Below are 12,043 nucleotides of genomic sequence, written 5' to 3'. Positions count from 1 at the left end.
TTTGTACACTAGGAAGATGTGTCTTTGCAAAGGCGCCTTCTAACTGGTTTAATACAAGAATTGCCTGGTCAGTAGCTAGGCAGAAGGTATAGGTGGGACAGCCAGACACAGAGGATGCTGGGAAGAAGAAGGGCAGAGTCTGAGGAGACGCCATGAGAGCAGGATGAGGTAAGCGAGCCTTGGAGCATCATATAGACTAATAGAAATGGGTTAATTTAAATGATAAGAGATAGGAAGAAAAAAAAAGAGCCTAAGCTATTGGCTGAGCATTTATAATTAATACTATGACTCTGTGTGGTTATTTGGGAACTGGCTGGCAGGACAGAAAAGTCTGCCTATAGCCACATATTATGACTTTACTTTTTTTTGTTTTTGTTTTTGTTTTTGTTTTTGTTTTTGTTTTTCAAGACAGGGTTTCTCTGTATAATTTTTTGGTGCCTGTCCTGGATCTCACTCTAAAGACCAGGCTGGCGTCGAACTCACAGAGATCCTCTTGACTCTGCCTCCTGAATGCTGGGATTAAATGAGTGCACCACCACCACCACCACCACCACCTGGCTGACTCTACTGTTTTACTTTTTTTAGTGGTTCAAAAGCTTTAAAAATGTTGCTATGCAAAGGTGGACAGTGAAGGGTCTTTCTTGCACTCTTATCCCCACTATCCACTTCTCTCTGCTTGAACCCTGTCTCTCTACTCCAAAAATAGTAGGTGTCTTCCCAGGATTTATGCAAAAACAGCAGTGGGAACATGTGCAATTTACCCAAAGGAGGAGACATGTGATTGCTGTCCTCACTAACAATGTATCTAAAAGGAAAGTGCTCACTCACTCTGTATGGTGTCTCCTGTGGACAAAGGGACAGTAGCCCTAATGATGGAGAGTGGTTATTCTTGGTCTTTTATGACTTGGTCAAAAGACATAGCCACCTTGTATTTCTCATAAACAAGGCAGGACAAATACCCAGAAGTAGAACTGCTGCCAGGGAGGGCCAATTATATCTTCATATGAGTAATGTGGCAGGATTTGTTTCTACTAAGTCTCAAGCAAACTCATTCCAAACTTTGGTCTGTTTTATCAAAAACTATTAGTATAGTTTTAATTTGTGTTTCTAATGCAGCCAGGTGGAATGTTTTTCATATGCTTAGGAGGTCATTGATGTTTTTTTCCTGGTGAATGATTGTGTCATTTGTCCTTGCTCCCATTTAGTTGCTGACTTTTTTATTCATATATTCTGAAGCATAGATGTAAGGGCTCTCTTGCCAAAGGAAATCTCATTTTCATTGTACTTATTTGTACACGTGTACAAGTTCATGTGTGTGTGTACATGTTTGTGGATATGCATGCATGACAGGGGAAATCTCAATTGTCAACTTGATGAGATCTAGAATCATCCAGGGGACATGCATTTGGCATGTCTGTGAGTGGACTATCTTCATTTAATTAAAGTGGGAAGAGTCAGCCACTGTGGGTGGCACCATTCCCTGGCTTGTATGCCGTGGAGCTGTCTTTACTTCTGATCTTTGGTGACTCAATGTATTCATGTGATCACAAAACATCGTCTACCTTCCCTTCAGATGAGACCCTCATAAGGTCCCGGCTGCCTACATGAAGCCAGTTCACTTCAAAACATTGTCCAGTGTCTGACTAGATTCCAAGAGGGGCCTCCACATAACGCTCAACACACAAGGCTCACTGTAACACAGGCAGTCCTACATTCTGGGGTTAGTGGAGAATGTGTAGAAGCCAGAAAGACAGGTAAACCTGGACTTCTGCCCACACAGAGGGCCCAGGTGTTTCCTAGTAGATGTCCTTCACCAGCCCCTTTTACTTTGCTACAAAACACAGTTTGAGGCCTTGTAATCTCATCAGTACTATCCCTCTTGCTCGAGTGTTTCTCTCTTTCTCTCTGGACACACACACACACACACACACACACACACACACACACACACACGTAGGAGAGGGCCTCTTGGGATCAAAGGACTTACTCAACTGCAGGTAAATAAACAGTCCTGGAAGGCTGACTGCTAGACAATGAGCCCCTTCCAACTGTTCATCAACTTTACACAATACTGGCTAGGGACATCAAAGGCAAATAGCCCAGGTCTTGCATGGGCAGGCTTGAAGAACCAGACACCTCCTCCTCATATCAAAACCAATACAAAAGAATTAGATAGCTAGCCACATATGTGATTTAAAGTTTTCTAAGTTAAAAGAAACAGGTGGAACATTTAAAATAGTTTACTGGCTTAGTATATTAAAAATGGTCATTTAAGGGGCTGGAGAGATGGCTCAGAGGTTAAGAGTACCAACTGCTCTTCCAGAGGTCCTGAGTTCAATTCCCAGCAACCACTTGGTGCCTCACAACCATCTCTAATAAGATCTGGCGCCCTCTTCTGTATACATAATAAATAAATAAATCTTTAAAAAAAAGACTAAGCCATCACACAAGGTGTGTTGGAGTTATTGCCTTTAAAAAAAAAAAAAGGTCATTTAAACATGTAAGCAACATAACGAAATATTTAAAAATAACTTTCCATTTACTTATTTTTAGGGTGGAGCGCTATGTGGAGGTCAGATAGAAGGCAACTCGCAGCAGCCACTTATTTTCTTCCACCATGTGGACCCCAGGGATTGAACTCACGTTATCTCAATTGATAGTGAGTGCCTTTACCCATGGAGTCATCTCACTGGCCTAACATATTAATATTCCAATAGCCTACACTTTTTGGATCTGTATTTTACTTGCAGGTTAACCAAGTTCAACCGCTCACTTGCTTCCAAAGGATAGCTCCAACCCTTAGAAGCCTAGCGCCAACACAATCTCCCCAACCTGGTTCCTAGCCAGCCTGAGAGGCGGGACCAGTGCGAGGGAGGCGGGGCCGGCGCGAACGCCCCGCCTCTGGCAGCAGCACAGCCCGACAGTCCCTGCGTTGAGCCCACTAACCTCGCCACCGCCTCCACGGAGCCCGCAATGGCGGCTCCGCCGCCTGTGCCACTGTCATACAGCACGCCGGAGATGTCAAGCAGCACTCCCCGCACGCCCGCCAGCCGCTCGGCCCACGTAGCCATCGCGTCCAGCTGTACACCCAGACTCGGCGTTGCTGCCGCTAGTATCCCACGGCCACGCCTTCCACGCGGGGTTGCCTGGGAAATGTAGTCCGCAGCTGGCGGGCCGGGCGCAAACCCGGAACCACGTGGACCCGCCTGGCGCTTGGCTGCGTTCCTTCTTGGAGTCTGGGATCTTCAGCGCATAGCAGAGAAGCTGAGAACACGTTCCTCGGAACACCTTCTCTAGAGTCGGGGCGAGGCAAATTGAAATGAAAAGTAAAACCGCCCGGGAGGGACGGCTCTCATTTATAATCCCAGAAGGATTGAGAGTGTGAGGCTAGGGTCAGTGAGATGCCACCAGGGGTCAAGGAAGCCTAACAACTTGAGTTGATTCCCAGGACCCATATGATAGAAGGAGGAAACAAATTCCTGCACATTGTCTCCAGAGCTCCATTAGTACATGCACACACACATTGATTAAATAAATGAATTTTTTTAAGTGTTGGAGACCAGCCTGGTCTCAATACTGAGGTTCTGTCTCAAAAGTGAGAGAGAGGGGAAGAGATCTTGCAAGCAATTGAGTAGTTGGCACAATCCTGCTCCTTGGAAACACTAAAGGAGTGCAAACAGGATGTCTGCAAGCTGGAAGGAAATTAATGTAGGGATAGAGATCGAATATCAGGGATGCTGGAGGAAATGTGCCGTTGAAAAGAAAGACTAGCCTGGTGATGGTGGCGCATGCCTTTAACCTCAGCACTTGGGAGGCAGAAGCAAGTGGATCTGAATTTGAGACCAGCCTGGTCTATGGAGGGAGTTCCAAAACAACAGCCAGGGCTATACAGAGAAACTCTGACTTGAAAAAAAAAAAAAAATAATAATAATAATAAAAAGACACCAGACAACAACCTTGGAAAACTCTTCTGTTTTAACATTATATGAAAAACAAAAATCCGGGGGCTGTAGAGATGGCTCAGTGGTTAGGAGCACTGGCTCCTCTTCCAGAGGACTCAGGTTCAATTCCCAGCACCCACATGGTGGCTCACAACTGTCTATAACTCTGGTTCCAAGGGATCCAGCACTCTCATACAGACATACTTGTAGGCAAAACACCAATGTACACAAAATAAAAAATAAATAAATTATAAAAGAAAAAGAAAATTCCCCAAGTTGTATGCATGCAACTGCTTTGTAAAAATAAAGACCACAGTAATAGGGTGGAAGAAAATGAGAAAGACAGTGTGTGAAAGCAGCGATTTTTTGAATGACTTCTAACACTTCATTAATGTTATATCATGTTGGCCATAAACATTGGTCTAAAAACAGAGGGGTTTCCTGGCTGGACTGCCCCATGAAGTAATGAAATTGAAATAAGGAAATGACTTCTTCTATTTGAGAAATTTGAAAGTTCAAAGGAGAGGGGCCACATTCTGCCTCCATTCCAGGCTCTTGTGAACAGAAAGAATAAAGAATTCGTCAGTGTATGTATATGGGTGTTTTGTCTGTATGGGTGTCTGTATATCACATGCATGCCTGGTGCCCACAGAGGCCAGAAGAGGACATCAGACTTCCTGAAGCAGGAGTTACAGATCATGGTGAACTGCCATATGGATGTTGGGAACTGAACCAGGCTCTGCCTTGCAGCAGTGGTGCACACCTTTAATCCCAGCACTCAGGAGGCAGAGTCAGGTGGATTTCTGTGAGTTCGAGGCCAGCCTGGTCTACAGAGCAAGATCCAGAACAGGCACCAAAACTACACAGAGAAACACTGTCTTGAAAAACAAAACAGAACAGAAGAAGAAGGAAGAGGAGGGGAAGAAAGAAGAAGAAGAAGAAGAAGAAGAAGAAGAAGAAGAAGAAGAAGAAGAAGAAAGGAAGCAGGGTCTTCTGAAAGATTATCTAGTGCTCTTAACCACTGAGCCATCTCTCCAGCCCCACAGAATGTTAGAACTTTAACCCATTCCAATGAGTTGTGCATTATTCTTTTGATGAGCTTACTAGAGGAACTATTTGCAAGAGAAATAAAAAGTGTACTGCCTACCCTGACTAATATTAAACTATATGTAGAGAGAAGCCACTCCAGCTAGAGGAGATTTGTGCTCACCAGGCAAGAAGGAGCTTACAGATTTGGGGCTTAGAGGGTGGGAGCTGAAGAATCAAGCTGGAGTCCTACTTAGCCAGGAGTCGTACATCTATAAGAAATGGCTGCGTGCTCTGTTCCTTGGATAGTCCTGTTCTATTGCCTGTTTGTAAGATGTTAGGGACCTAACAGAACAACCTTTGCCTCAGCAGAAGAACCAAACACTTTCAAACCTGCCTTCCCATGCTTACCACTCCCCTTTCAACATCTTGCTAGATGGCACCCAGTCTAGTCTATAAGGGAATCTGGGTCTCACCAGACTGCAGGATAGGAGCTGAGTGAGTCTGACTGAAGAAATCTATCTGCCAGAAGCCTCTTCTATTCCATGCAGTGGGCTCTTGTGGTGCAAAGTGGCCTGAGATGTTATCTTTGCCTTCAGAGATCAAGATGGTCAGAAGGTAAGACAACACCTTCAGGATAGCTGGGTTGATGTGTGCCAAGTGACAATGAGTAACTGAGATACAGCCAAGAGGATGGGTGCTGTGGGCCATGGGTGGCAGCAGTGGCTTCTAAGCAGACAGGACATCTGAAGTGGACCTTGAAAGAATCTCTGACTTGAGAGTCATGCCCAGGAGGACAGAGGGTACCTCTGCCACATCTGCCAGTGATGAGCATGTCTGTGCACTTCTGGCCTTTCAGCTAGCTTTGTGTGGGACCTGGACAAATCACTGTCACTCTCTAGGTAAACAGAAAAATGGAGAAAAGCCAATGACCCCTTGAAATTTCTACATCTTGATACCCGGAACCTGCAAACACATTAGCTTATATGCTGAAAGAGGGCTTTTGCAGGTGTGATTATACCCATGACAGTGTAGGGAGATTAGCCTGTCTGATCCAGTGGGCCCAACATAATGACAAATGTTATCATTAAAGAAAGTAAGAGACAGGGGAGTGAGAAGCAGAGGAGATATGCCAAGAGCAATGGGTGTGTGTGTGTGCTACAGTACCAACCTTGAATAAGAAGGCAGCATGGACGAAGGGAAATAGGAGGCCCCTGGAAGCTTAAAAAGACAAAATGGATGTCCCTAAATCCTCTACAAGGAAAGCAGCTGTGCTGACACCTTGGTTTGAGGACTTCTAATATCTAGACTTATGCCAAATAATAAATCTGTCATCCAAAGCCAATGAGTGTACACTGTTTGTTACAACAGAGGTAGGGAATGGATCCAGAGATCCAAGTCTGGCATAGCAGCCTGACCTGATTGGTCCATGGCAGCAAGTCTCCAAATATTACCCACCTGATCCAAAATTCTAAGAACTTTGAATATAATGGGCGAAGGGCGTTGTCGAGTCACATCTGGCTACGTGCAATAACCAGATGGGGTTAGTTTTACTCATGTGCAGAGAAAGGCATGTGGAAGAAAGGCCACCTTGGCCAGGACAACACCTTCCAGCAGCAGCAGCAGCAGCAGCAGCAGCAGCAGCAGCAGCAGCAGCAGCAGCAGCAGCAGGCTGCTTCCATCTTTCTCCATCAGCACCTGCATTTCCAGCAGGAGGTTCAACCCTCAAGCTCTCAGACTGCCTGCTGCACTCCCGGGGTGGCTTCTGCATTTCAGACAGAGAGGGTGGGAAGAGGAAACAAAGGCCTCCCCAGGCTCCTAGCCCCCAAAGACTCTTTTTGCACCTTTTGGGTCAGACTCCAGTGGTCCAGCAGCACAGGCATGTGTAGGGATGAACGCTCCACCAGCAGCTTTGGGCTTAGTTCTTTTCCAGTAACAAATCTGCAACTACGGCTGAATTTCAGCTTACATATGAATCCATCAATCCTTGATTACTAGTAGTGGATGTATATGTAATCCTATCAGATTTACTTGTACTAGCCAGGGATCTGGTTGTTCAGTGACAGGAAGCAAATTCCTGCAGCTTAAATTTCAAAGGAATTCATTGACATTCTAGCATTAATTGAAAGCTTTGTCCCTAGCTGGTTACCAGCTCCAGGGAACAGAGTACCAGGTCAAGTGCCTCATGAAGAATCTTTTCTCAATTTGGTCTGACAGTTCCAGAAAAAACTCTGATGCTCTTGGGTCAGGGCCTCTCACTCCCAGAGGAAAGTGGTACTTGGAAGATTCAGGTTGACTCATGTGTCCTATGGGGCTGTTGGAAAGAACATTTGTATTCAACTCCACCACCGGCATGTGGAATCAAGGAAGGCCATGGTTTGACTCTGCAGTGTCCCAGACAGGTTCTTGTTTTGAACACTTGTTTCCTAGCAGCTGGTGTTGTTTTGGGGTGGGGGGGTGTTGTGAAACTTTGAGAGATTGGGTCTAGTTGGCATAAGTAAGGCACTGTGTGGGTCTTTGAAAGTTTTACTCCACCCTTACCCTCTTCTTTCCTGGACACCAGTGATGTGAACAGCCTGTGATACACACTTCTGACATGAAGGCTTTGTCATGTTTTTCCTCACACAACACACTGAGACCCCCTGAAGCTGTGAGCACCCCCACCAAAAAAAAAAAGACAAAACTTTTCCTCAGGTGGTTCCAGGCAGGTACTGTGGTGGGGGGGGGGGGGGTGCAAAGTAACTATTACAGCAAGAGCAAAAAATCATAACAAGAGGAAGAAGGAAGCAACCCTGTACAGGCAGAAATACCATGCTGGGGGATGTCTTTCTGTATGCTATGAACATGTGCTACTCCCATTGGCTAGTAAATAAGCTGCTTTAACCTATGGCAAGGCAGCTTAGAGGCAGGTGGGAAATCCAAGGAGAGAGAAGAAAGAGAAAGACAGAGTTAGAGAGATGCCAGCCCACCACACGTCTGAAGGAACAACAAGATGCTAGCAGATAGGTAATGCCATGGCCACGTGGCAATGTATAGATTAATAGAAATGGGCTAAGTTAAGTTATAAGAGCTAGCCAGCAAGAAGCCTGACCCATAGGTCATGCAGTTTGTAAGTAATATAGGCTTCTGTGTGTTTACTTGGGACTGAGTGGCTGCGGGACCCAGAGGGACACAGGAAAACTTCTGATTACAGTACTAGGCACCCACTACCCACTACAAACGGTGCATGCCTTTAATCCCAGCATTCAGTGAGTTCAAGGCCAGCCTGGTCTACAGAGTGAGTTCCAAGACAACCAAGGCTGTTAAACAGAGAGGCCCTGCCTAAAAAAAAAAATGACAGACAGCTGGAGTCAAAGTAGAATGTCTCCAGAGCAAGTGAGCCAGCATTCTGAGAGAAACAAGGCAGGCTTCTTGTGACCTCATTTGGCCACTTCGGCCTTTGGCATTGCTTTCACAGGCACTGTGGGGACTCTGGTCAGGTATGCTAAGCACTGGGCACATTTCAGGGTGAGCTTTGGAGAACAGATTCCACAACCTCTTTCTGCCAGAAACACCACCCTGGGATAAATTCTTGTTGCTGTTCCTGTGGCAGGATCTCTGACTTTGACCAGTTTAATTCTAACAGGTTTTAGAGGGAAGGGCAGATGTCATGTCACATGCCTTTAATTCCAGCAAAGGCAGAGGCAGGCAGATCTCTATGAGTTTGAGGACAGCCTGGTCTACATAGAGAGACACTGTCTCAAAAACAAAAATTAAACTGGTGTTTTACAAAACGAAGACAGGCATTGTAAGGATTATGTCCTTAATTACGTCACCAGCCTGTGATGGGCATCCAAGCCTAAAAAGCAGACTCGCCCTCTCTGTGCCCTCTCTTTCCGTATCGCCTCTTCTTCCGTATTCCCTCTCTCTCTCTCTCTCTCTCTCTCTCTCTCTCTCTCTCTCCCCCTTTCTCTCTCAATAAAGCTCTAGAAAGGTAACCATGGCTCGTGATTTTTCCTCCACTACAACATCCATCGGCATGGCTGCTGTGGGCGGCGGCCAGCCACGAGCACCACTGCTTAACTAACATAGTGTGTACACTTGGAAGAGTGAGTTTTACGGGAGGCCAAGCTCACTTGCTAGAGCTGATGGCACCCAGCTTAGTTATTAGGCAGTCCAGGAATAGGCATATAGCACAAATGCCCCGTCCCTCACCATCTGTCCCATTGAGGGGGAGCCTTTCCGGAGGTAGCATGTGCAGACAGGGAAGCAGCACGTGGCTCATATGATGTCTGGGCTAGGGATTTTGAGGAATCTTGGTTTAATTCCAGGACATTTAGACTCCATCACACAAACCAAAATACCCACGGAAACAGCATAGAATAGTTTTAATTTCTCTTTTTCATTGCTATAATCAAATACTTAGCAAGAAGCAATTTGTGGGAAAGCCAGTTTCTTTTGGCTCACAGCATGAGGGTGTACCAGTCCACCATGGCAGATAAGGCGTGGCCGCAGGAACCTGATGTAGCTGTTAATCTGCAATCAGGAAGCAGAGAGATGGAAGCTGATGCTCAGCTCCCTTTCTCCTTTTACCTAGTCTGGGTCTCCACCCCACGGGACGTTCTGCCCATCCTCTGGGTGGGTCTTCCATCCTCAGTCAAGTTTCTCTGAAAAGACTCTATGGGCATGCCCAAGAGGAGTGTTTCCATGGTGACTTTAAATCTAGTCAGGTTGACGACGAAGGTTAAACATCTCAGATAATATACACCACAGGTAATGAATCGGCTGAGCTCACTTTGGGTGTTCTCAGCCAAGGTCACAACCTCACAATCCGCCCACATGCTTCTGAGAACCTGTTTTTCAACATTTTGATTTGGTTGTCCACATCACAAAGAACACAGAGTTCTGGGTTTTTGTTTTTCCTGGCCAATAGGAAGGTCTGGTAGTTCAGATCAGAATTCCTACAAGGCCCATCCACATGGTTGAGTAGCTGATGCTCTGCTCTGAACAGCCGGCTTCTTCAGTTGGTTTAGCAGCTCTGTTAGGCCACAACCTGGATAGCTGAGGTCTGAGGTTTTCATATTTTGTGAGGCAAACAAGTTGTAGAGGTGGGAGATCACGGGGTAAGTGGGGAGGTGAAAGCATGAGATGCGGGTGCATATTCAGGAGATACAGGGTTTTGACCTCTGTGCCTTACAGGAAACTGCCTGACTGGATTTTATTTTGGCCAGAAGCAGGTGGTTTATGGGCTTGCACATTGCTACCCTGCTTCCTGATCTCCATTATACAAACACACCTTTCTCTGGCACTCCCTGTTGGCTTGGCACAGAAAGCAAAGGTCCAGATCTCATGGACCTCTTCTCTTCCTTTTGGTCCTGTCAACAGTCCTCTCTTAGTCCCTCAGCTTGTCACTTGGCTTTTTACATTCCCCAGGCACGTCTCTACCTTTCTAGACATCCGGTGCAATTCGGTTTGCCTGGCAATTCCCCTTACTCTGGCTCCTCCAGAGGACACTTTAAAATGTTACAACACATTGAATGTAAGAGACCCCCTTCCCCAAACTGGGTCCCTGAAACCTGTGGTCCAGTCTGCCTCTGCATAGTCATGCATGGGCTCATTTATTTCCTCGGGTATCCTATTACATAGTCCAGCTAGCTGCACAGTGTTAAGGACAAGCTGCTACGATCAGGTTACATCTTGGGTCCAGGAATGGATTCCCTCAAAAAGAACATTATCAGAGAGGTTCAGAAATCTCACTGCATTCAAATTCCAACCCCAACAATTTTGAGCCTGTTCCCTATCTAACCCCTCTAAGCTCATTTTCTCAACTGCAAGCTAGTAGAAACTGATTCAAAAACTCTGTGGAGAGCTCCTGAAATAATGTGCAGCAGAGCTTAGCCCAAAGCCTGGCCCAATATACAAAGAGTGTATATTGGTAATACTAATTACTATAATCAGGATATGTATCAGAACACAAATGATAAATATGGGTTCTGCTCACCAATGTAACCCTCTATTGCTTAGTGACCTTCTTTGATGTTTCCTCTAAGTTTTTAAGATATAGAAGTTGGGGCTGGAGAGATGGCTTAGCAGTTAAGAGCACTGCTGTTCTCCGAGGTTCAATTCCTAGCACCTACATGGCAGCTCACAGCTGTCTGTAACTCCAGTTCCAGGGTATCTGATACCTTCATGCACATAAAATAAAGTTAAATAAATTATTTTTAAAAAAGATACAGAAGTTGACTCTTTAACCCCAACACTCAGAATGAGTAGGGTTAACCCCACGGACTAGCCTGAGCTACATAGGAAGACCAACCCTGTCTCAAAACAAGTTAATATTTTTTAACCTATAGATTTCCACAAGACACACTTTTATTGTTTAAAGTGAAATATGTATATGTGTTTTTGTTTGCAGTTTAGAGGAAGGCAGGCAGGCAGGCTGTGCTTTTGTTTTGAATATAAAAATTATTATTTGAGGCAGAATCTTGCATAGCCCAGGCTGCCTTGAACTTCAGAACTCCTGATCCTCCTGCCTCCACTTCCCAAGTCCTGAGATTACAGGTGTGCACCATCAAGTTACATGGTACTGGGTAAAGAACCAAAACTTCATGCATGCTAAGGCAAGCAAGCACTCTACCAGCTGAGCCAAGGGCAGGCTACATTTTGAACTTAAGTTTCACAAATCTAAAGTCTCCAAGGTGAGTTTGTATTTTTTATGTTTTTTTTGTTGCTGTTTTCCAGTTTCATTTACTTACTTTTGTTTTATTCAGACAGGGTTTTTTGGGTTTTTTGTTGTTGTTGTTGTTGTTTTGTTTTGTTTTTTTATGTGGCCTTGGCTGGCTTAGAATTTAATAGAACTTAATGTCTTCAAATTTGCAACAGTCCTCCTGCCTCTGCCTCCCAAGTGGATGGCAACTGACTCTGAGGTATGCTTGCTCTTTATTTATCTATTTATCTATCTATCTATCTATTTATTTATTTATTTATTTATTTATTTTTTAGTCATAGCCTGGGGTCAGGTAAACAAACCATTATTCTGCTATCAGTAGCTTCCTTTTAAAACCCAGTGTCCTTTTTTTCTTCCCACTGTACAGAGT

General features: G+C 45.1%; 1 protein-coding gene across 2 annotated transcripts in view; it reads right to left on the bottom strand.

The window, feature by feature from the left end:
- LOC118585682 (phospholysine phosphohistidine inorganic pyrophosphate phosphatase) overlaps window positions 1–3,136 on the bottom strand; it is a 97,930-nt gene extending 94,794 nt beyond the window's left edge. For both annotated transcript variants that reach the window (XM_036190546.1, XM_036190631.1), the window contains exon 1: window positions 2,947–3,136. In XM_036190546.1, the coding sequence (XP_036046439.1) occupies window positions 2,947–3,071 (125 nt within the window). In that variant the 5' untranslated portion in view covers window positions 3,072–3,136. The remainder of the gene's footprint in view (window positions 1–2,946) is intronic.
- Between the last annotated feature and the right edge of the window lie 8,907 nt (window positions 3,137–12,043).

This window comes from Onychomys torridus, chromosome 1 (assembly GCF_903995425.1).
Source record: "Onychomys torridus chromosome 1, mOncTor1.1, whole genome shotgun sequence".
NCBI lineage: Eukaryota > Metazoa > Chordata > Mammalia > Rodentia > Cricetidae > Onychomys > Onychomys torridus.
Note: the sequence above shows the minus strand (reverse complement) of the source record. Positions and strands in the feature narration are given on the sequence as shown.